At 40.4% G+C, this 26,402-nt stretch overlaps 1 protein-coding gene across 6 annotated transcripts; it reads left to right on the top strand.

The window, feature by feature from the left end:
* cep85l (centrosomal protein 85L) lies at positions 1-26,280 on the top strand. Of its 6 annotated transcripts, XM_085131813.1 has the most exons (13): positions 1-735; positions 2,579-2,670; positions 2,764-3,396; positions 5,515-5,594; positions 7,382-7,499; positions 7,590-7,757; positions 7,867-8,019; positions 8,957-9,111; positions 10,408-10,525; positions 10,605-10,655; positions 11,460-11,567; positions 15,075-15,255; positions 21,254-26,280. In XM_085131813.1, exons 1-13 carry the CDS (start codon positions 690-692, stop codon positions 21,418-21,420), a joined length of 2,070 nt encoding a protein of 689 aa, XP_084987939.1. In that variant the 5' UTR covers positions 1-689; the 3' UTR covers positions 21,421-26,280. The 6 variants fall into 6 exon arrangements, with proteins under 6 accessions (XP_084987939.1, XP_084987938.1, XP_084987936.1 ...); XM_085131812.1 differs by having other exon boundaries at positions 2,579-3,396; positions 8,960-9,111; XM_085131810.1 differs by having other exon boundaries at positions 4-735; positions 2,579-3,396.
* Positions 26,281-26,402: the final 122 nt, after the last annotated feature.

The raw sequence follows: 26,402 nt of genomic DNA, 5'->3' as shown, positions 1-26,402 counted from the left end.
AATTAAACGCCATTACAGCTGACACAGAACACCGTAAAAAACCGCAGTTTTTATGTGTCTTTGAACGGCGTTTTCTGCCGAGTGACGTAAAAAGCGGCGTTCAAAGACAGACAATAACCCGGGGTTTTTTTTGTCGGGACAAACGCCGTTTTTTTCGGCGTTTTAAATAATTAAAAGGCGTTTTTTACGCCATTTCTTAACCAAATGGGTTAGAAAAGGGGCGATATTTGGCACTAATGGCTTGCCATACCATGCGATCGGGAATTAAAGAGAACAGGCGCTGCCGTAAAGGTGACTGTAGAAGCGCAAGAAATTTGACCGAGGTTTGTCACCCTAGCAATTTGTAGGCTGACTGAAAGCACGAGATTTCTCACGTTATTTGCACATTTTTGTTGAATAATTTCGTTACCGTGCCAGGAACGGTTTCAGCCCAGCCTCAGAATTACCATGAGGCGCATGCGGGTGTCGGAGGAAGAGATTACTGGGTGCACTTCCACTCATGGTTAACCCAAAACGGCCTCGTTTACTGGAAGTATGCATATATGACAGATTTGCTGCTGGAGACTGTCGCGTCTCGAACGTCTTGCTTTTATTCTCCTTTGTCATCTTAGTGAGCTTAACGTGATTTTCCCTGCTCTGATATAAAAAAGACCTTTATTAAAAAATGCGATGCAGAAGTGATTCTGAAGATGGATCCAATCATTTCTAATTTAAAGATGGAATCTAATAAAACAGGTAAGGAGCTTTGGAAATACATGATAGCAAGTAAGGGGCTGTTTCCGTTTCATCTGCAGTGCTGTGTCCTTGTTAAATCCTTTAACATATCGAGTATACGGCACGGTTGGTTCCGTTGTTACCGAGCTAGAAGTCATCCGTGGCTTTTATTATTTAGCACAGACATCTGATGCCACAGCATAATCCATTTAGTAATATTCTTCAAATATTTGATCGTATGTTGTAAAATACATGTAAACACACTTTATAGTTTATCGTTAAATGGCCGTTATATTAAACAATTGTCATTGTAAATTTTTGAAGTAGCCTGAATAACAAGCGTTATTACTGTAAATAATTTAGTCATATTGTGAAAACAAAGAGTTCTTAAGGTATCAGATAAATATAATATACATCACATCGGGGCTCTACTCTGGGCCAAGAGTCAAACTTTTAGAAGTTGTGAAAGAAAATTAAGATTACCCACAAACTGAATATGGACAGGATTTACTACAGTAGCTGAAAAAGGCACAAATGAGACTGTTTCGCCTCTGGTTCGCTCTGTTTGTGCGCACGCTCACGCAGCACTCGGCAGAGATCCCGCCCCCCAGCTAAACACCCAATCAATGTTAGTATGAAAATAAGCCGGTGTCGGGTTACTCAGTAGGCAGGGCAGAGTAAACTGAAGCAGCATATCTCTGTCGTCCAAATCACAGCAACTCGTGAGATAAATAACAAGTAAAAAATATATCTATATTTGTACAGTCAGTGGGAGGCACTTCCACTGCTGTTCTTACAGATTCACTCTGGTAGAGAAGTGTTTCTCTCTGTGAACCTGTCTGCTGCACAGAGCCAACTGCAGGACCCCGACACAAAGCCCCGCCCAGCTTTCAACTGTGCACTGAACAGATTCATATTCTGATGTAATCACAGCGATTTTAGTAAAGCTTATTCACTTTCCACCCCAGCTTCCAGCAGCTCACAAAGGGAAAGTTAATGCTGTGTCATAGGTCCTGTCATCTCACCATGTTACAAAAAAGAAAGAGGAATTTGGTGATCTTGGCGCATGACAAGTTCATAGCAAATAACTTGATTATGGATGAATCTGAGAAAGGACAGTGGAGCTGTGCTGTGCTGTGTGCTCTGTGCACAGCTGTGGTGTGTCTGGATATTTTTGGACATCTCAGCACTGAAGTTTCCAGGTCAGCTCTGAGATCAGTCTTCATTTGGCATCTCAAAGAAGTTGACAAAGGTGGAAAATGTCTTACTCTTTTAGAACACACTCTTAAGTCTCTGCAAACCCTGGAAGATTACAGCATAGGGTTAAAAGGAGTTTTGGGTTGCGTCGTAAGTTACAAGATAGATTTCCCAAGGAGCATAAATGGTAATGATTCTTATATAGCTACTACTCTCCCGGAGCACTCAAAGCGCTCTATACAACATACCACATTCACTGTCTTCAGTGCTTTTCAGTGCTTCCTAACTAACATTCACACACATTTATACTCCGATGGATGCATCGGAGAGCAACTTGGGGTTAGTATCTTGCCCAAGGATACTTGGCGTGCAGACTGGGGGAGCCATAGATTGAATCACTAGCCTTCTGATCAGTAGATGATCTGCTCTACCTCCTGAGCTACAGCCATCCATGCATTATACACAATCTTGTCACTGCGTTTTTTTTTGTAAATGCATACAGTACTTTTTTTTTTTTTAAATGCTAAAACCCTTTCTTGAAGGGAATTTTATTTTTTTTTACAGTTCTCAATAAATATAGGTTGGTGTTGTTTTAACAATGATTTCTATTTAGTTGTTATTTGATTTTTCCCATATTTTTTCTTTAACCTTTTATATCTTTCCCTAGATGACTCCAGTTCCAGTACCACCCATCTGTATTCCCAGCCACTCTTGCAGCAGCACTTGGGCCAGGATGATAATGGCATTCCTACTGTCCATGTAAGGCCATTTGTTTCATCCTCACATAAAACCACTTTTAAAATGCCAGCTTCAAGCCACAGCACAAATTACTCGTACTGGTCTTCTCAGCAGCATGTGCCAGCCACATCTCATCTGGACCCACAAAGTTGTCTAGACACAAAGGACCATCAGTCTATCCGGAGGTGCTCCTCGCTTTCCAACTTATCATTAGGAACTGATACGTGCAATACTAGCACAGCAGGATATCGGTACAACCCAAATGCACAAGGATCCCTAGATAGAGTTCTACAGCATAGGCATAGAAGGGTACCTCAAGTTTCAGATGTCGACTTATATTTACCGTTACTTTCTCCCACAGCCTGCAGTAGCTTACGCCAGCACTCGCCAGGTGCCAGCACAGGTTACCAGTACAACAATTGCAGGCTATCCACTGGTTTGGAGGCAGATATGTCCCTTTTCTCACCTCTGTCTTCACCAGTGAAACAATACATGGACTACAGTATTTATCAACCCATCTCATACAACCAAATGGACTCTCCACTGGGTCATCAGACTAATAGAACCTCCCCAGTTCAACTTGAAGCACGCACCCAGATGTGGCTGACTGAGCACATGGAGCACAGGCTCAAAGGAAAGTGTGGAGGTGAACTTGGTCAGAACAGTGATACTGGAACAGAGGGCTGCGGTGGAGATGAGCAGTCACTATGGCAACAGCGACATCAATGTGATCCAGGGCTTAAACAGGTGAGTGGGGTTTTACAGCTATCATATAAAAGTGAAAATAAACATAGAAACGAGGAAAGTGAAAAAGTATGGAAATAAAAAAGACCACGACTTGATCCTGTGTAGGTAAATATGCTCATAGATTGAGAAAGGATGATTTAGGACACAGCAACCCTATTATTCAGAGAGGTAGTTACTTGTGGTTTGATCACTGTCTTTCTATGGCTTTCAAATATGTCTTCTCTTTAATCTCACCAACCAGCTGCCATGGAGTTGGCTACCCCTCCCTGAGTCTGGTTTTGACAGAGGTCTTAGGTTGGGGGAAATGAACTTCTCTCTGTTAACATCATCACATGGAGCTCTCTATTTAGAGATAAGGTTGGGTGTTGTTTTAGATGCAATTAGCAATAGTTCACAAATTACAATATGTTACATTTCAGATGAATCTCATACATTTTGTTATTAGGTTTTTGGTTATATAAAATGGGTTTGCTTGTTAAGTCAACCCAAACCCTGCTGCTAACCTAAAACCTAGATTGGTCACCAATGACCAAATGGATATTTACTCCCTGTAACTGTAACCTTGGTAATACATTGTGAGACTGCTGGGGCAATCACATAGTCTCTCTAGTTTTTGTTTTACCGTACAATAAAAACTGTTTTGAAATGACTGTTGTGAACTGGCATAAAATAATACCAAATTAAATTCAGATGATTGGATATAAAATTCGCCATGTTTGACAAAAACCGAACTCAAAAACCACAGTCAGCACAAACACCTCATACCAGTAATTATTTTTGCAGGCACTGGACATCTTGCAATCATTGTATTATAGTATTCTAGAGTTACAGTGGTGTGAAAAAGTGTTTGTCCCCTTTCTGATTGTCTATTTTTTTGGAAGGTTTGTGTCCCATTACATCTGGCGTAAAAGTAACATAGTATTTCAGAAAAGTAACATCATACCAACAGTATCAATCAATCATTCAATTTATTTATAAGCACATTTAAAAACAACAGAGGTTGACCAAAGTGCTGTACATAGTAAAAAGGTAAAAACTAGAACAAACACACACAGAGCAAACTGGAGCAAAGTTAACATTATCAATAAGACGAAAAACAGAACAGGTAAGACAGCTAGATGGCGAGCTACAAACATCGGCGCTATCTTGGGTCTAACAGTAAAATATGGTGGTGGTAGTGTGATGGTCTGGGGTTGTTTTGCTGCCTCAGGACCTGGAACACTTGCTGTGGTAAATGGAACCACAAATTCTCCGGTCTGCCAAAACATCCCGAAGCAGAATGTCCGGCCATCTGTTTGTGACCTCAAGCTGAAGCGTATTTGGGTTCTGTAGCAGGACAATGATAGAAAACACATCAGCAAGCCCACTTCTGAATGGCTTAAAAAACCCCAAAATGAAGTCAAAGTCTGACTGAGATGCTGTGGCATGAGCTTAAATAGGCGATTCGTGTTCAATAACCCTCCATTGTGAATGAATTCCTGCAAAGATGAGTGGGCAAAAATTCCTCCACAGCGCTGTAAAAGACTCATTGCCAGTTATCAAAAAAGTCTTGATTGTAGTTGTTGCTGCTAAGGGTGGCCCAACAAGTTAGGGTTAGTTTAGGGGTGATTTCACTTTTTCACACAGGGCCATGTAGGTTTAGATTTTTTTCCCCATTAATAATCAACTTCTTCATTTAGAAACTGCATTTTGTGCTTATTTGTTTAATCTTTGTCTAATATTTAAATTTGTTTGATGATCTGAAACATTTAAGTGTGACAAACATACAGAAGTTAGGAAATCAGGAAAAGTGTATTTTTTTTTTTTTACATCACTGTAAATATAAGGCCATCTGTCCAACATTGAAAAGCAAATCTACACAAGAATGCACAAAAAATAATAAAGATGTTGCAATGACCAAGTCTGGACCTTAACACAACTGAAATGCTGTCAGGACCCTGAGAGAACTACATGCTGCTGAATCATGAGGTGTACTTAGTTTTTCACTGGGCAGTCCTGTGAAAACTTTCTCTACTACATGATTATAACTGACTTCAACTAAGGCTTCTACATTATGTCATGATTTCACTGTGTGCATAAATTAGATTTTGTCTTCTCTATGTTTGTGTGTTACCACAGAGAGGGACCTCCCTGCCTGTCAACAATCTGGTCAAGGTAAAAGAGGATCTACTGAGACAAAGAGAGCAACAGATAAATAGGTACTGCAAGCCAAACAGACAGATATTTTAGTTGCCCTAAATGAATGTGTGTGTGTGTGTGTGTGTGCGCGCGCGCGCGTGCGTGTGCGTGCGTGTGTACATTTGCATGCAGATGCATGCATATATACATTTAGCGTAGGGGTAACACTACCCACTTTTAGGTTGGGGGTCTGACTCCCGACCAGGGCGTCTGTCTCCAGTAAGGATCCCCAGACTAGATCCCCTCATGCCTACCTTGGATAGGGATATGAGCAAGAAAGAGATAATTGAAGCCATACCGGCTCGGACGTTGTCTAGATAACCAAGGTTGGCATGAGGTGTTGAGGAACCAGGACACACTGATGAGAAGTGGGCTACTAGAACAAAAAGGCATAAATTGTAAATGGCCTGTATTTGTATAGCGCTTTACTCGTCCCTAAGGACCCCAAAGTGCTTCACACATCCAGTCATCCACCCATTCACACACTAGTGATGGCAAGCTACATTGTAGCCACAGCCACCCTGGGGCGCACTGACAAAAGCATAAGTCAACAAGGGATGAAAACAGGGAGCTGTTGGAATTATACTATGCAAATAACCCCGGCGGAGGAGGTTACATGAAGAGGATGTGGAACCTATGGGATTGTTGATACCCAACATCCAGACTGACAACGAAACAACTCAGTGTTTCGTTATCAGTTTCGTCGTTTCGCTCAGTGTTCCAACGTTCGGAAGAAGCGATTGTACCCTCTGAAGGTGTACTCGAAGATGTGAATGCAGCATTACTGACAATCCCTAGTGCAACCATCACTGAATCTAATCATCTGATCTACACCACGGCAGCAGTGATGCTTGGCTGTAAGGTGAACAGCCTCAAGGAGCACTAGCCTCCATGTAGAAGGACACTAGAGGCCAAACTCAAGGCACTGAAAAGGGAAGTTAGCCAAAAATCAGAGTTGCAGCTAGGTTAAGTGCAGCAAGCTGTCCATACCTGAGCCCTTAAAACTGCCAAGAAAAGACCCACAGCCTGTACTCTGTGTACTCTTTGAAACATATAAGAACAATCCACCAAGACTAGAGAAGGACCAAAACCTATACTTATCTCAAACTAAATATGTGAAAGTTATTGTGGAACAAGCTGCGATCAGTTGCAACTGTGTATATTGTTATTCACCCAGGCTTACACTTGTTGATTTGACTTGTTTTGTTTTGTTTTCCTGCTTTCACTCCATTAGCATTGGAAATATAAAACTTGTGTTAGTTTACAGAGTTTTAAGTAAAAAATGAAGATGATGGTACCAAATAAAGAGTTGCGTATTTGATAGGAGAAGAAAAAAACCCCAACAAATAAAAACACCAGCTACAACTACCGCTTTTTGGCAGAGAATCATGGCCTTAGATGTTGATATTGTGATTCCTGTGCCTGCTGTTTGAGATTTGACTACAAACCACACCAGTGCATCCTGGAGGTTACAAAAGCAAAATTCTAACCTTTTACATGTACAACTTTGATGTTGTTTTTTATTTTTTATTGGAAAAGTCTTGTTACTTTGAAGTATAAAAAGGTTTCTGAAAAACCCTAAAAACACACAACAATACTATGGTACACTGAAGTGTTCCAAACATTGGTGCTTCTCTTTGTCACTACTTTCACTCTTCATCTGGCATGTTTGGGTATCTTTTGCAGATCCAAATTGTTCACCCTGTCAGTTCTCAAATAAACTTTATTTTATTCATTTATTTATTGCATATGGAAAAAACATTACAGATGGGAATCTTTGTAAGTAGGAACGAATTCTGTCTTTCAGACAAAAGCTACAGATCTTGCTACTACATGCGCGGATCAGAGATAACGAACAGAAAATACATCAGGTCTTAAAGAGCCAGAGAAGGTTGTTTGATGACTCTCACACCCGAAACATCCAGGTAATAAATGAACATTCATATCCAAATTTAATAACCACATAAAACATTTTTATAATTAAAGTTATAGCACAAGTTCTGGTCATCTTTAAGGACTCAACAATGAGAACTTCACGCAAGCAGCCACCTGATCAGTTGTCCTGTGATGAAGAACTTGTTAAGAAATTAGCTGTGGCTGAACTTGACACAATCCATTTCAGCAAAGTCTTCAAGGAAATTACTCAGAAATATTCAGAGGATATCAGAAAACTGGAGGAAAGGGTACAGTAATCATTAATATATATAACATTTTTTACTCTTTAAAGTGTACTTTACTCTTGAAAGTATAGTAACGTAAACATGTTTGAATATGTATTTTTTTCATCCACAGATAAAAACGAGGGATCGCTACATCAGTAGTCTAAAAAAGAAGTTTCAGCGAGAGAACAACCAAAACCAAGAAAACCAGCAACGCATAGAGACACTGGAGAAATACCTTTCTGACCTGCCAACATTAGATGAAGTACAGGTCCAGGCCAACAGGGTAAACACATATATATGAGCATACATACACACTGAGGTGAGTCGGGTTGATCAGTCAGAGACATTTTTCATCCTAGAGACTTGGAAACTAAGCAAGTGGCGTTTCATATGGGGCAGGGACTCCTCTGTTCTCTGAGCGTAGTGCAAATGGGTTTCTGCAGGACAGTTTTACAATATAATCCCCGAGTTTGTTTTATCCTGTTTGTTTTCACCATATACTCCTCTTTCCTTCTGCTCTCGACCCCTAGACTGGGTACAGTCTAAATATGTTCCTAAAACAAGGTAAAATTTGTTGAGGTAGGCTAAGCCTACATTTAAGCTCTGTTTTTATTCAACATTACCTTCTCTGGGCAGTAAACAATTACTGTGCTGCATCACTTTTAAAGGAACAAGCAATGTGTAAAATTGTGTACACATTGCTTGTGTAACCCAGACTACTCCTAAAGATGGTCCACCAGCAGTGGACCTTTTGAACACGATAACTCGAGAAAAATGTCACCTAGGATTTTCAAATTGAAACCCAGGTGTATCTACTAAAACTCTTGGATGAGTTTGAATATAAGTGAAGGTCAATTACCAAAAATGTATTTTCATACAGTCTTTCCATTTCAACCTTGTTCATCATTGACTTTATTTTTTATTTGCCTGTTGATATTAAATACTTTGTTTGGTATCATTTAAATTAAACAATTTCTTGGAATTCCAATTCCACTATATTTAGAAGCCATTCCAGACTTTTCCCAAAACAATATAAGGTGATGTCATCAAGAAATAAATGAAATTTTAACAATTTAGATATTTGTATGTTATTTATATAGAGTATAAACAGATTAAGGTCCAGGATTTAAAATTGTGAGACCCCATTTAGTCAGTCAGAGAGAGGATTAGGTTTTGTTCATACTGCTCTACTATCTCACTGTGCATATTTCTATTTTCAGCAGGAGGAGGCACAGCAGAAATGCAAGAAACTGGAGAAAATAGTGTCTCACCTAAAAAAGAGCCTAGAGGAAGGATGTACTTTGATGAAGGACAAAGACATCGAGATGAAGATGCAGGCAAAGAGAGAGAAAGAATTGATTGCATCTGTACATAGGTATATTTATGTGTATATGATATGTTTGTGTGCAAATAAGGTATGTCGTTTCTCACAGATTTGTGAGGACTGTACTAAAATCAGAAAATATACAGTGCCTGATTTAAAATTGGTTCTTCAAGGTCATTTTCTCACTGCTGATATTTTTAGACAGCTCTCTGGATGTCGTCTTATTATTAGCTGTACTTGTAAATGTCTAAAGGATGATAGATATCTCCTGATTCATCACCATAGTGCAAAAATAATTTGTCTTTAATTTAGGAAAGACTCATATCTTAGCCAACGTCATCAACAGTTGAAATGAGTTAAACAATTATTAAATTCAATTTTCCTTGCCTCTTTAAAGCGCTTCTTCAACAGAGCAAGGCATGTCCAAAATAGCATTACTAAACGTACGAGTTTTCTTTAGAGAGCATTATTAGATCAGAATGGTTTGAGCTTACACTTTGGTTTAGACTTGAAGAAAAGATTTGTTGAATTTTGGGGCATTGAAAATAAAACTTTGGATCAAAAGAAAAGAATCCAAAGTTGGATTCCCTGTTCTTTTTAATAGTTTAAAAAATATGTTTTCATGGGGGGGTTAATGGTCTGTCCTCATCTGTACTTTGACACAGAAGTTGATATTTGTTGTTTTACACTAATATTTGTAATAAGGTTGCAGCATATATGCAAGCAGTCACAGTGGATAGTCTGAGGAGCATTCTAGAAGTATGTAAGCAAGCGTGGTGCAATCAGTCTTCACAAAGACAAAAGACAATGTTGTAGAAGACAGAGTCAAATCGAAATTGGGTACCCATTAGTCGTAAAGCGCTGTTAGAGTATCGCTGTCACCCTATCAAGGTCAGAAGTCAAGTTTTCTGAAAATCTTGTGAATGCCATATCTCAAGAAGGAACTCACATAGGAATTTCACATTCAGCCTCTAGTGATTTATCTAGTTAAAATTTCATAAGAGTTTAAATCCCAGTAAGCTTGAACTGAAAGTAAAGGTCAGATGGCAAATTTTCAGAAAACTGCCTGGGGCTTTCAAATTTATACCATAGGTGAATCTGCTAGAAGATCAGGGCGGTACCACTTGGAGCCATCTGTATTTGTAATTTTTATGGGTACGGTTCCAGAAGATTATGATCACATATGGTACATGCGCAGATCTGAAGTATTTCCTGTCGTTAACTATACAGTTCACGTGCATTAGCTGAAAACACACATCTTCATTCACTGTAAAGATGACACAAGTGATACTAAATGATCTATTTATGATATTCTTTTTGTTTTGTTCATGTCTTATTCTGGTAAAGTCTACAGCAAAAGGTGCAGCAGTGTTTGGATGATGGGGTGAGGCTACCTATGCAAGACTTGAAGCGGCTTGAGGTGGAAAACCATCAGCTTATTAAGCAGCAAGATCACAGCTGCAAGGTAGCATTCTAAACACATGTATGCACATACATAAAACCCATGAAGAAGCCATTCACGTGTTGTGTCTGATCACCTCCAGCTGTTTAAGCATCAACGAGAACAGATTGAGAGACTGACCTCACAACTCATGGTAGGTTGTTATAAATCTACACCCTCACTGTACAATTATTGTATATGCTGTATTTCTTTACATCTGATAATCAGGAGGACCACAGATGATCAGCAACACATGAGAATGAATTAAAATCACTCAGCAAAAGAGCTACTTCATTGTTTGAAAAATGTCACCTGAAGAAACTTGTAATGAAGACAATTTGTGTTTTTTTTTTTTTTTAATCCTCAGCCTTGAAAGGCTGATGCAGTGTTGTGGTCATCCTGCAAAACAGACACTGACCTCGACCTCACCCTACCAAAGCATTATCTGCAAACTTAGAAAACTGTATTGAGAAAATATATATTTTTTCTCATTAAAGAAAATAATAATAATAATACCAGGCTAACTTCCTGCTGTTTATTTGAGAACAGTTCCAAGCTTCAGTATAAGTGAGATTACATAACAGAAAGTTATTTTCCTGCTCAGGCATCAGTTATAAAATTTGAGATCCAAGTCTTTACTTTTTGATTTATTGCCAAAATCAGCTATGGTACCTCTCAACCTGAAATTCACTTAATAATCGAGGGATGTGATAAATGGTTAGAGAGGCAAAGTTGAAATCATTTGGACATGTACAGTGGATGAATAGTGGATATACTGGACAGTTGTGAATGAAGGCATCAGACAGGAGAAGACCTCATAGGCTCTTGGATCTAGTGAGATGAAGCTCATTCACTGTGACAAAGACTAAACACATTGAAAGAAGAAGACGATCAATGACTGTATATTATTTTTCTGTAGAAAACATAAGCTCATCTGTCACATTCTTTGTTTTGCTAGTCTACCAGCACAACACTGCAGAAGAAAAGAGGCCTTTCTCGTCAGCAATATTCTTACCTTCCAGAAAAGGGAAAAAGCCTGAATACACCCAGTACAGCCTTCCTTCAGGTATCTGTGGTGGAAGTATTAGCTTAATTCTTCTGCTGTCTAATTGATTTTTGGTTAGTCATTGATAGGTGCTGAATCTCCTCTGCCATACATACATAGTACATAGTGAGTGAGAAAGGTGACTGGAAAGGAAAAACTCAATGCATTATGGGAATCCCCGGAAGCCTACGTCTATTGCAGCACAACTAAGGGAGGATTCAGGGTCACCTGGTCCAGCCCTAACTGTATGCTTTAGTAAAAAGGAAAGTTTTAAGCCTAATCTTAAAAGTAGAGATAGTGTCTGTCTCCTGAATCCAAACTGGAAGCTGGTTCCACAGAAGAGGGGCCTGAAAACTGAAGGCTCTCCCTCCCATTCTACTTTTAAATACTCTAGGAACAACAAGTAGGCCTGCAGTGCGAGAGCGAAGTGCTCTAATAGGGTGATATGGTACTATCAGGTCATTAAGATAAGATGGGGCCTGATTATTTAAGACCTTGTATGTGAGGAGCAGGATTTTGAATTGAATTGAATTTGTTTTATTACTTTTGCATTACTCCATAACATGGCCTAAAATGCATTGTAATACAATTACTACTTAAAGTGGACAAGAAGCGCTACATGTGTTAAGGCTTATTTGAACCATGGAAACCTACTAAAGAAAACTGTCATAGATTTAACTTTGTTGAGCTTTTTAATTAAATTCTTCAAATTCTGTTAAACATTCATGGAGGGGATATTCTTCTCCACCTATGTGCCGAACAACAGTTGAGAGTACCTGGCTGCCTTTGAGTCCCTAGGTGGGGTGCTTGAGGGTGCTGCACCTGGGGACTCTCTCATTACTGGGAGACTTCAACACTCATGTGGGCAGTGACAGTGAGACCTGGACGGCCGTGGCTGGAAGAAGCGGCCTGCCAAATCTGAAATCGAGCAGTGTTTTGTTGTTGGACTTCTGTGCAAACCACAGTAACAAAAACCTTGTTCAAACATAAGGGTGTCCATAAGTGCACATGGCACAAGGACACCCTAGGCCGCAGTTCATAAGATCAGTTTTGTAATTGTATCATCAGATCTGCAGAAGTATGTTCTGGACACTCGGGTGAAGCAAGGTGCTGAGCTGTCAACTGATCATCACCTTGTAGTAAGTTGTATCAGGTGGTGGGAGAGGATGTTCAACAGACCTGGGGCACCTAGGGGCACCCAGCATGCCTGGCAGAGGCCCCCACCTGTGGGATTGTCAACAGGAGACTGCGGACATTGAGTTTGAATGGACCCTGTTCAGCACCTCCATTGCTGAAGCTGCTGCACTGAGCTGCGGCCGCAAGGTGGTTGGTGCCTGTCGTGGTGGCTTGGTTAGCCTGTGGGACTTCAGAGGCAGCCTATAGGTACAGACAGGACAAGTGGAACATAGCTCGGGCATTAATTGAAGCAAAAATTCAGTTGTGGGAGGAGTTCGGAGAGGACATGGAGGAAGACATTCTTCTTCAAAGACCTCCTTAATCCCACTACGACATCTTCTGTAGAGGAAGCAGAGTCTGGGGACGAGGGGGATGACTCATCCATCACCGGTGTAAGGTCACTGAAGTTAAACAACTCCTTGTTGCTCTAGCTCAGGTGGTTGAGCAGGTCACTTTCTAATCGGAAGGTTTGTGGTTAAATCCTCTTCTACTCTCATCTGCATGTCAAATATGCTTGGGCAAGATACTTAACCCCAAGTTGCTCTCCAGCGCATTCATCGGAGTATGAGTACGAGTGAATGTTAGATAGAAAGCTCTTGGAGCATAGAAAAAATAGCTTGTACGAATGGGTGTGAATGGGCGAATGAGGCAAGTTGTGTAAAACACTTTGAGTGCTCAGAGTAGAAAAGCGCTATATAAGAACTAGTCCATTTACCATTTACCATTCCTTGGTGGCAGGGCCCCTCGGGTGTTGTAGGGCTGTCAGGGGCGGGACCTCTGGATTGGCAGACCAGGTGGTGGTTCCCATCATCAAGAAGGGGGACCAGACGGTCTGTTCCAACTATAGGGGGAATCACACTCTTCAGCCTCCCCAGCAAAGTCTATGCCAGGGTGCTGGAAAAGAGAGTCTATCCGTTAGTCGAATACAGGAGGAACAATGCAGTTTTCGTCCTGGTTGCACAACACTAGACCAGTTCTTTACCCTTTCAAGGATACTTGAGGGTTAATGGGAGTTTGCCCAACCAGTTTACATGCCTTTTGTGGACTTAGAGTATTCTGTCCCTTGGAGTATTCTGTGGGAGGTCTTTCGGAAGTATGGGGTGTTTGGCCATTCGATCCTTATACAACTGTTGCAATAGCAATACGTAGGACTTGTTTCCGGACTGGATCGACTCGAGACATTATATCCAATTCCATGAGATAGTTGTTTCCAAAACTATTATGCATTTCACTCTAAATGGTATTTCATCTGGACAACAAAGCTACACAGAGCAGATGAAGATGGCTGAGGGGTCAGACTGTCATAGTCCCTCTGTCCTCACTGGTAGACTCACCGTTCTGTTGTGTGTATGTGTGTGCATTCTGGTTTTTGTGCAGAAGCAGGACTTGCCGGGACCTTTGTCTCCACACACCTGGTTTAATCACACACTTGTTCCTGATGTACTAATTGTGCCATCTTCTTAAGGGAGTGGCCGTTATTTAATCCTCACTGGATCATTGTCTTGCAAAAGTTAGTGCAACTCACCTCCAACCCTTGAGTTAATATTTCAGCTTGCCTGTGAGAGAGATGCCAGTCTGTATTTTCACTGTGCTCAAGTTTGCTTGGAGAATCCCCTATGGTGATTTCAATAGGTAAAAAAGACACCGATGAGCAGTGCTGCAGGCTCTGTCTTTGTCTGTTCACGTTTAAATGATGTACAAGTATGAACAGACGTGTATATTCTACATGACTGTGGCTTTCACTTTGTAGTCTCTTTGTGCTGGATTTTATTTGGATTACATTTGTGCTTTTGGCTTTGGCCTAAATACTAAGAGAAAAATTGTGTGTCTGCATAATATGTTTGAAATGCAGAAGTAATGTGAAGAGCAGTATAACAAATTACATTCTTATGGGAGTAATAAAATAATTAAGTGCAGTACTTCTTAAAAGGAATGCATGACTTCTAAGAAAAGTGTTTTGTGTAATATGTGTAACACATTACTTTTCTGAGTAATGACCAATAAACTGGGGAAATGCCTCCAACATACACAAATCTGTGATCCCACAGCATGCAGTTAGTTTGCATGAATGTAATTTCTTTGATATGCTGCTCAAAGATTGTGGTTACTTTCAAAGTGAGCCAGTGAGAACCCAATGAGAATCGCTATTGAAATCAGAATCGCTAAATTGGCATTAATTCCCATCCCTAGCTGTCAGTGTATGTTAAATAGGAAAAAAATAGCAGTCATGCTAGACTGATTATAGAAAAAGTTGCAGTGATCCCTGAGAGGTGGGTTTTCTGATACATGGGAACATGTTGTTCCAAGATATTTAAAAAATATTTTCTTTTTTCTTTTTTTTTCACTGACCAGCAGCAGGTGATGGACGAAGGGTTGCTGGTGTCTTCTTTAGCCCATGTGGAAATTCCAGAAGTGGACCAGCTGCTGAAAGAGATGTCCCTTTGTCTACTGGACCTCCAGGGTCTCTGCAGCATCTTGGCTCAGAGAGCGCAGGGAAAAGAGCCCAACCTGTCTTTGCTTCTAGGAATGACATGTATGTAGGCATACATTTTATACTTATTCTTTATGTATCACTTGTAACCTACTGTAGTTAGAGGGCGAACACAAATAGAGACATTTATGATTTTTTTGATACAAATAACATTTGTAGCATTTGTAAAAAAATAAATATATATATATATATATATATATATATATATAAACACCCAGCACGCCCCTGCGGGCAGTTTATCCTTCAAGCTTGGGTCCTCTACCAGAGGCCTGGGAGCTTGAGGGTCCTGCGCAGTATCTTAGCTGTTCCCAGGACTGCGCTCTTCTGGACAGAGATCTCCGATGTTATTCCCGGGATCTGCTGGAGCCGCTCGCCTAGCTTGGGAGTCACCGCACCTAGTGCTCCGATTACCGCTGGGACCACCGTTACCTTCACCCTCCGCATCCTCTCGAGCTCTTCTCTGAGCCCTTGGTATTTCTCCAGCTTCTCGTGTTCCTTCTTCCTGATGTTGCTGTCATTCGGAACCGCTACATCGATCACTACGGCCGTCTTCTTCTGTTTGTCTACCACCACTATGTCCGGTTGGTAAGCCACCACCATTTTGTCCGTCTGTATCTGGAAGTCCCACAGGATCTTAGCTCAGTCATTCTCCACCACCCTTGGGGGCATTTCCCATTTTGACCTCGGGACTTCCAGGTTATACTCGGCACAGATGTTCCTGTACACTATGCCGGCCACTTGGTTATGGCGTTCCATGTATGCCTTGCCTGCTAGCATCTTGCACCCTGCTGTTATGTGCTGGATTGTCTCTGGGGCATCTTTACACAGCCTGCACCTGGGGTCTTGCCTGGTGTGATAGACCCCAGCCTCTATGGATCTTGTACTCAGAGCTTGTTCTTGTGGTGCCATGATTAGTGCCTCTGTGCTATCTTTCAGTCCAGCTTTGTCCAGCCACTGGTAGGATTTCGGGATATCAGCCACCTCCTCTATCTGCCGGTGGTACATACCGTGCAGGGGCCTGTCCTTCCATGATGGTTTCTCGTCTCCCTCCTCTTTCTTGGGTTTCTGCTGCCTGAGGTATTCACTGAGCACGCTGTCAGTTGGGGCCATCTTCGTGATGTATTCTTGGATGTTCGTTGTCTCATCCTGGACTGTGGTGCTGACACTCACCAGTCCCCGGCCCCCTTCCTTCCCCTTAGCGTACAGCCTCAGGGTGCTGGACTTGGGGTGAAACTCTCCATGCATGGTAAGGAGCTTTCTTGTCTTTATGTCAGTGGCTTCTATCTCCTCCTTTGGCCAGCCTATTACCCGAGCAGGGTACCTGATCACGGGCAGGGCATACGTGTTGATGGCCCGGATCTTGTTCTTACCGTTCAACTGACTCCTCAGGACTTGCCTGACCTTCTGCAGGTACTTGGTGGTTGCAGCTTTTCTGGCGGCCTCTTCATGGTTCCCATTTGCCTGCGGGATCCCCAGGTACTTGTAACTGTCCTCTATGTCTGCAATGTTGCCTTCTGGTAGTTCAATCCCCTCAGTTCTGACTACCTTCCCTCTCTTTGTTACCATCCGACTACACATCTCCAGCCCGAACGACATTCCAATGTCATTGCTGTATATCCTGGTGGTGTGGATCAGTGAATCGATGTCTCGTTCACTCTTGGCATACAGCTTGATGTCATCCATGTACAGGAGGTGGCTGACAACTGCTCCATTCCGTAGTCAGTATCTGTAGCCAGTCTTGTTAATGATCTCACTGAGGGATATATATATATATATATATATATAATTTTTTTTTTTTTTTAATTTTAGTCACCTAGTAATCAATTAGCAGTTTTCTTTGTGCGCAAATTCCAGGAATAGGACTCTCAAACTCATTTTCGGAGCTGTTGATTTAATTTTAAATCCCATTCCAAGATTTCAGTTTTCAGCTGTCTGGAGCCAACAACAACGACAATAGCAGCTGATTATAAGCTAACATTATACCCACTAATGTCCTAAAAATCACAAGAGTTTATTCGATAACTGTCAGAGTTCAATAATGTCAGCTCAAATTCAAAGAAAGCTTTGGTAATGCCGGCAAGGAAGAGCTAACAACTACAAAAACAGCGCTTAGCGATACTGAGGTGATACTGTTGGTGTCATCTGACAGAAGTGAGTTTCACTGACTCATGGATCTGAATCAGACTCAGAATTTTACAGCCTCTTCCAGAGTAAAATACATGTGTATGGTTCTTACTTAACTTATTGACAGCTGAGGTAAAGTGAGGTTGTTAAAGCGTATCACTTTAATGTTTACTAACTTAAAATAAATTAATGGTAATAAACAGCTGCAAAAACTCTTTTATAATTATCTGATTAATTACACAGGTTTGCAACCAAAAATCTGCATAGGGTTTTTTGACTGTTTCTTGTAGATTTTTACTAACTGAAACCAGGAAAAATGTTTTTAAAATTCCATCACGTCAGGTTTTCTTGCAAAACTCATGTTTTTAAGTTTAATTAAGCATACAATTTCCCTTTTTAAACTGAAATCTGATATCCTATATGTAGTGGCGGCACTCCGTCTCTATTTCACTCTTCTGTACCACCTTTAGGAGTCAGTCCGGCAACATGCATTTGAACGCGAGCAAGTCCAGGTACTTTTCTTGCGTAAAAGATGTTTATTGGAACTTTTCATTTACATGGCAAGACTCGGTCAAAAAAACTGTGTTGCTTCCAGCTTATCCGACTCCCCAACTACGGAATTACAGTGTGCCGGAAGCCCAAAATACTAAAAAGCACATTAGAATGTTGCACTTCTATATTCTATGCCTTTAACAAAAAAAACACTTTGAAACCAACTAGAAATCACACTCCCAACATCAAACATGCATATCTCTCCTCCAATCATTTTACAAGTACCAATAAAATTAACCTTTAATTGGCTCTTACACTATATTTAAGTTAAAAAAAACATATCCAATAATGATTTCTTACATGAATTTTATATTTCTAAGAGCGAAAGCGTGTTCAGAGAAGCATCAAAGAGAAGAAGAGTAATGTAGTGTTAAATATATATCATGAAGGAATTTTTTTTTCTTTGTTCTGTTATATGAAAAATTTGTTCATGTTCATTTGTTCATGTTCGTTGCTTTGCTTTTTTAATATAAACTCCTCATGTTTTGCAAAAAAACTCCATCACAGTTTTTTGCAAAACATGAGGAGATGGAGATAATTTTTGGATTCAACACCCTAAAACCATAAAATTTACCAAAAGTATCCCATGCTACGGAAGTACGGAAGAGGATTAAGAAGAAAGTGAGTATGTCTTTTTTTTTTCTTCTTTTCCAAAATTCTTAGAAAAAAGTCAGAGTTCTGACTTTAATCTCAGAATTCTGACTTTTTTCTAAGAATTATTTTTTCTCATGATTCTCAGAATTCTGGAAAAGAAGAAGAAAAAAAGACGTGCTCACTTTTTTTCCCCAGTGGCCTTAATCCTCTTCCGTACTACGCAGCTGATTTTCTTTGTTTTTCTTTTTTCTGGAGACCTGTGTTATCAGAAACATTGAACTTCAACAACATATTTCAGGGCATTGAAATATCTTTTTTTTCTATCAAACACAAAATCATTATTTATAACTTGGATGAACGAAACTAGCTGTGACCCAACTTTTTTTTCTTAGTGTTCCCCACACACAGATTTTAAGATTTACGTATATAAAGAGATGCTAGCCCCAGACTACAACATCATCCTTCTGAACTTTTTAGGTTATTTATGAAAGATTGTCTTCCTCACATAACAATGGATCCGTATACATCTGACCTACCCCACAAAAAGATTCTAAATCTGTGGAAACCACTCAGAGCTGTGTTTAACTCATCATGAAATCAAACTTCTTCACCTTCTGTTTGCATAAGTGGTTTTCTTGCAGTAGACCTAAATTCACATATGATGTCCATATGTTTAATACTTTGTGCCTGATTTCCAAATCCACAGATATTCCAGCTAACAAATGTATTTGTTAACATGACTAATAGGAAAGTTAGAAATGATTATGCATAAAAGTGGATAGTCATTTCTAACTTTCCTTTCCCCCAATAGAGAAGAAATGTAACAATAAACATGTTTAAACATATAAAAAAAAATCCACATGTGAAGATAACACAAGCACAGCTGTACAATGTACTCTTAAAACAGAGACTATAGTGTAAATGTACACTACTGTCTTGAGCCACACCTAATTTTTTTATCATTTATGTGTATTATTATTGTAGGATGTACATTTTGATAATAACTTTTCATTTTTAAGTATTATGGGATTTAAATTTATCTTTTAATTTAAAATTTTATGGTTAAATTAGTATTTTTCACTTGTTCTCTATCGCATCGAGACTCCACTCCATTACATATTCCATATGTTCGTGGTAACTCTTTACAACTGAGGAGGCCTCCAGAACCTCCAAGCACCTGATCTCACCTTTTTTGAGAAGGTAACAAAGGAACACAATTAACCAGACAGGTCAGGCTACCCATTGCCCTTGTGCAGTTTTTAGTCAGCAAGCCATCCATACTGTGCAACGCCCGCTAGGGCAGGTGGCAACACAAATCCTCTGCATGGAAAACACCATGGATTAGTTTTATCAGCCCTTTTCCTTAGTAATTGCCATGGCAATGTTTCACCGAGTCCGTGAGCTTGCATCCTACAGAGAATGACAGCCACCATTATTTCCCCCATAAGAGAGTGCCAAGCGTGTAGCATGTTCGGCTGTCTTTGCAGGCTGGAGAGAAACTCACTTGCCAAGCGACCCAGTCTGCATCATAGGAGACTGGGTCACCATCCAGCATGTAAACTCATGACTTATGAGCAATGTGTAAGTAAGGAATCACAGCCATCTTACAGCCCCTATTGTGAACTCTGGGACAACATGAGCAACGCACTGGGCTCTCTCTGCAGGCTGGAGATAAGTTCACTTGCTGGACCATCAGCTGTCTGTTGATGCCACTGGATGGGACCCCACTGTGGCAAACTTCAGAGCAACACACCAGTAAGAACCACAGGTAGCTTACAGTTGAATTCATTTCAATTCAATTTTATTTATAAAGCACCAAATCACAACAACAGTCGCCTCAAGGTGCTTTATATTGTAAGGTAGACCCTACAATAATACATACAGAGGATAACCCAACAATCATATGATTCTTATATGTCTGCATGCAGCAGGGACCTACCAAGCACAATAACTCGCACTGGTAATATGTTAGTAGGAGTCACAGCCAACTCACATGAAGAAAGCACCAATCGTGTAACTCAGGGCTCTGTGAGCAACACGCAAGGCTGTCTGCATTGGCTGGAGAGAACTCACTCGCCATCCTCTTCCATTAGGCGCCATAGGAAGGTTGCATCAAGCATGTGACCTCATGAACCGCGAGCAAGCATCACACCCAACTTACAGCTGAGTTTAATTTTTTTTGTTTTACAAAGCACTGAGTGTATAACCTGTGACTTCGTGAGCAACACATTGTTCTAAACTCACTCGCCAGGCAGCCAGTGCATGACAAAGTTTGGGCCATTCACTCTAGCTAGCGGTCAGCACAGCCTGGGCGGAGTCCTATTTAAAAGGGCCTTGACACAGCAAGGTCCCACCCAGCACGTAAAATCATGAGCAATACGCAGGCAAGGGGTCACAGCCAGAAAGTCAACATATGCTTCCCATTAAACAGGCAGGTGGACTAAATACTGTAACCCAACTCAGTCGTAATACTGATGCAGACTCCCAACACTCTGCACAGCTGTGGGGCGTGACCAGTCAAGCATAAGTGTCTTAAAGAAGTTTCCATGTGCCCTGATGCCCTAATCATGGATTCATACCCCGAGTGTAGCGACAGTCTCAATGCAATAGAGCACAGTTGCACTTCATGAGAGACATGTGTATGGTGCCTTCTGCCCTAATCATTTTTTCAAGGCACTGCTTCACATTTCTTCATGCAGTCATAATCTGGCTCACTAAATATTGTCCTTGACTTTTTCATAACATTTTCTCCTTTGTTTTCTCTGTTCAGCACTGAGCTTTTCAGCAGAGGAGAGTGACTGCAAAGTGGTGGCAGTGGAAGACAAGTTAAGGTTAAAGCTACTGGAAGTTGGCCAGCTGAGGAAAGACATCGATGCGCTGAGGAAAAGCATCTCAGACTGCTACAATCAGTTTATGGGTGACTGCATTTCTCAGTGACTTCCTTTCACATTCTGTACTTCGCAGAGAAAGAATGCAAAATGATACTTGTATGAGCGCTGTGTACAAGTAACTGACATCTCCCTTTGGAGCTGAGTGGACAGCATGTTCACATATATATGGGACAACCCCAAACTTCCTGTCAAAAAGTATCCAGGTGGAGCGTGTGAATGAACAAGGACAATGTTTGTTAATGTTTTCCTGAACTGTTTAATAAGCTTTTAAAAAATCAGTTTTGAGGATCTGCTAATTTGGAAAAACAGCTGCTTGGAAAGACACTGGAATCCCAAAGGCGCATCTGTATAGTTTCTCCAGCAGTCAGCTAATCGTGTTGCTGCTGCTTGATGCAGCTCGTTTTTTAATACATGGCAGGAGCTCTCTGATGTCAGGTTAATAAAGAGCGATCGTACGAAGGAACTGAATGTAATTGAGTTATTATAAACACGTGTTAAAGAGAGTATGTACAAATATAAAGCAAGCTGCACACTGAGATAAAGTAAGGGGACAATATTTCAAGTATAAAACAGTAATTCTTGTATTGCACTTAAATTATGAAAAGAATATTATTGTCCCCCTGAAAGCACTGAGTACGTGATCGGTTCCATTTGTTTGTCTGTTTGTTAGCAGTCTAGCATCTGATGATAGACACCAACAGCTCGAGCTGATTGAAAGCAAGAACAAAAAGGTGACATCAAATGTCCAAATCAGTAAAACTTTATGTCACTCACAATTTTTAAAGATTGTTTTCAAACTTCACAACAACACACGAGGCCTTTGGGGACATGAGTACCTAAGCTGGCTAAGCATTTGACCTTGATCTTCATTTATAGTCAAAGTTGACCTTGAAGAAACAAATGAGACCGTACTGAGCAGTATATGGTATATATGAGGAGCGAACTGTACAACACACCTCTTATTTTTTTTTCAGTGTGATGGCCTACAACATCACAACGATTCCATAATAGGTCTACATCATTATAATGTAATAAAAACATCATGAAACAGATTTAGTACGTGCTCTCTGAGTGATCTTGTTGAAATATATACTGCACTTGTGAATAAGGCAGATTATGGCAGGAAAGACGCAAATGTGCAAGCTTGTTGTGTGTGTGTGTGATTAAACTGTCTGTTGATATTTTCGATGTGCGGTCTTTATGAATCTCCATTTTCACAGCACACAGTGACGCCCATGTGAGGATCTTCACTAGCACAGCCCTAGAAAATAGAAAAGTCACTTAGTGTCTCTTTGTTTGTTTTTTAATGAAAATATTAATCTATCACCATGGTTTCACAAAGTACTTACAAACGTGTTTGTTTCCTAGCATTAGCTTTCTTCTGTGTACAGGAAGCCTGTTCTCACTGATCTCTGATCTGTCAGTTTCACCTTGCGCCAACGGAGCCAATGCGGGTAAGTGGACTCGCCCAGACTGACTGCTTTGGTGTTCAGGGCCTTGCCCGCCCTGATACAAAAAAACCTGAGAAGCCTTGCAGGTGAAATTGTATCAGTCACACCTGTTACACCTGCAGCACTTGTTATCTGGGATGTTTTTAGAGGCCTGGAGCCTGGGCCCTAAGGCTTACTTTAAAAGGCTAGAGTAACATGTACGAGCTGTTTGCATTAGAAAGAATAAAAAGTGAAAAGTTTATTAAGGCAGCAGGAGCAAAGAGTAATAATCCCAAACAAAGTAATCGCATCACAACTGGGTCAGAAGATGCACTTATCCCTGTGTGAAAACCAGCTGGAAGTATGATCTAAATCAATATCCTTCTGAATGAACCATCCAACACTGCAAAAAAAAAAGCAGATGAAAAGCCAAAAACTACAAAATCTTGACTGTATTTTCCACAGTGAACGTCTTAGATCCTTTCGTCTGAACTGTTGATCTCACAGGGGGGTGCGTAGATATGGGGGATAGAAACAACTAGAAAAGCACAATGTATCACCACTTGCTGCACCTGTAGGACACAAAACAACTGAAGACAACAGACACAGCACCCACAACACAAAACTTTATACACAAATACGTGTGCGTGTGTGTGAGGTAGAGAGAGTGTGCCTGTGTCTTTGTCACAAATGTCATTGATAATGAGGGAAGCCTGAGGACACACATCCCAACAGGATGACTGGACGTTGCATCTTCTCACTCAGGGAACGTCTAATTACCTGATGTTCACCCAGACCATTCTCTCTCTATCCTTCTGATTTACATGATTTACCACAAAGTTCAAACTTTGAAATGCCTTCATTACATTTTCTTTGTCATTCTTAACATAGAAAATTCCATCGTGTTTACACATTCAGGACACATGAACATGCATTTGAATTAATTCAGAGGAATACTTTCTTCTACTTCACCATTTATTTAATACAACTTGTTTTTATTAAATCAAACGTCAGTCGGCCATTCAGAGATCAGTGTCTCCCATGTGTCACCCTCATCCTGCATATCCTGAGGCTGATATTATGATTTATTGTTATTATTGTTATTCTGTTTTCTGAATCATTATACTGGTTAAACTAAATTATTATTTTTTTATGTATTTATATTTCACGGGCTTAACAGTCACAACACTCAAACATTAGCTGTCTGATCATTTTTAATCACATAAAAAGATCTCAGCTGTGATGACGGGGTGGGCTTCACTCTCAACTTCACGTCAACTGACACAACAAAGGAGACATCCAGTTAGCCTTGGTCCAGGTGCCAGCACTTCTATCTGCCCCTGAGCACTGGAGTGGTTAGACTGTAGGATTGCCTCAGTTAAACGTGAAGTTTGGGTTTCAAACAAGAAAAGAGAGAGGTGGAAATGAAACTTGTATCAAAGTCCACATGAAAGAAACTGCTCGACTTTCCTCCTATTAGTTGATTTCTAATAGAAAACAGTGTGTCTGTGTGTTTAGCTAACCTCTGCACACAAGTATAAATCACTGTTTCCTAAATCTGCCCACATCACGCCTCCGACTCAGGCTGTCCCACTCCCATCTCCTCACACCCACACTCCCCGATATCTGTAGGTGAGTTATTTTATGTCAAAAAACTGTAGCAGGCCCCTCTGGGAAAGGTATTTTCATTCTACACACCGTTTTGTATGCGGCTCAGGATGATCACGTACAGCATATTTATTGATGACTGTGTTATCCTGGATATTAACACAGTCGTGGGTGTCCAGGTAGAAATGTGAAGGGTTGAGTGCAGCCCTGTAGCCAGCTGGGAGTTTGGTCACATCCTCACCAACACCTTCAGTGTTTTACTCTTAAGTGGTTGTTTTCATATTGTTAGGATGGAAGAAAGCGAGGAAGTCCAAAATACAGTTGCAGGTAGAATCAGCCAGTCAGAGCCTGACAGTCAGGTTTTCTAGTCTGACTGTATCAAAGGCAGAAGTGTAACCAGGAAGTGGATAGATTTCTGCTGCTGTCTAGATGTTGTATTTTGCAGTGGAGAGCCATTGTACACGGATCTTTTGGAGCTTTAGATGAACTGTAGAGGGTTAAAAGTCTCAGGGACCACAGAGTTTATGTGTGAGAACTTCATGGTCACCGGCTTGAAGTGATTCCCGGATGATGATAAATACTTTGATGTGCGTAGGACTGCTGCATGTGTTAAAAACTGAATACTTGTCATCACATATTGCCACTACATTGTTCTGTTTATTGACGTTTGCAGATCTTGGTTTATTTTTTGCACTTCTCTGAGTTTTGAACAGTAAATTTGACACTGTATTGGTTGAGATGTCCACTCATAGGAGGGTTGGCACTTGACTGTTTTCCACTTGTGAATATGCCTACTCGCTGCCGAACAATGAGCTTCATATTGTTTAGAAATGGGCTTGCAACTGTAGCCAGATTAATGGGCAGTAACACTTACTTTTATTAGATTAATACTGATGTTATTCAGAGGGTAAAGCAGGTCATTACTTAATGGCAGGGATTGGTAATTCAATCCCTGGGTGCTACATATCGTTGTTACATACTAACCCCACGCTGCTCTATGATGCATCCAATGGAGTGTTAATGTCAGATAAACAGGTTCTTGGGTGAACGAGGGATGTATTAAGGGCTTTCCCACTGTCTTTCTTCTGATTCTTTTATTTACAGAACGGTTCTACTGGGGGAATGCATCCTATATATGCAAGTAGTTGAGCTGTACCTCACTAAAAACCACCGAATGAAGTGCAAACACTGCACTGCATTGTCAGTGCAACCAATTCTTCTCTACTGCTCAGTCTGTTTTAAACAGATTCCTGGAACACAGAACACACACTGACAGCGTCCATTTAATCAAGAAAATTATGGTTTTTGTTTTAGGTCATGGAACAGTAATATTTCATGTTTACATGATTCTGAAGTTTCAACATTTGAAGTACAGCTGCAGCAATAAAATCATTTTTATACATTTTCTGCAACATTGATCACTTATCTTATTGGCAAGTGTTGCATTTTATTATGACTCACCATCCTCCTCATTTGATAACATCTCTATAAGAACAGGGATCATTCAGTGCTTTTGATGCGAGCCTGCACTGTAGCAGAGAGCCTTACTTACAGAGCTCAGGGAGTCTGCAGCAGCTGTTTCCTCTTTATAAATACGGATAAATATACTCATTTATGTTTTACTATTTTAAGTATGAATGATCAAACATTTTTGTGATGTCTGCGGTTTTCCCGTTTACGGTTGTTTGAATCTTTACTGCTGAAGAACACTTAATGTATTGCATTATTATTTTGTGTACACTGATTGTATTTGATTTGTCTTTTGCACACATTTTGTAAGCCTGCTAACGTGAGATGGGAAAATATGTTTTGGACTTTTTTGAATGCTTTCAATTATGTCAAAGATAAAAACAAGACTGGAACCAAAACTGTAAAAAATGTAAAAACAAGACAATAAAAATAAAAAAAGACTGACCAGAATGCATAACATAGCATTGAGAGTGTTTAGACAGTGTTGTTCATAGGGGTGGGATTAACTTACTTCTGTTTC

The sequence above is a fragment of the Neolamprologus multifasciatus genome, chromosome 15 (assembly GCF_963576455.1).
Source record: "Neolamprologus multifasciatus chromosome 15, fNeoMul1.2, whole genome shotgun sequence".
NCBI classification, from domain to species: domain Eukaryota; kingdom Metazoa; phylum Chordata; class Actinopteri; order Cichliformes; family Cichlidae; genus Neolamprologus; species Neolamprologus multifasciatus.
This window is presented reverse-complemented; position numbering and strand designations above follow the sequence as displayed.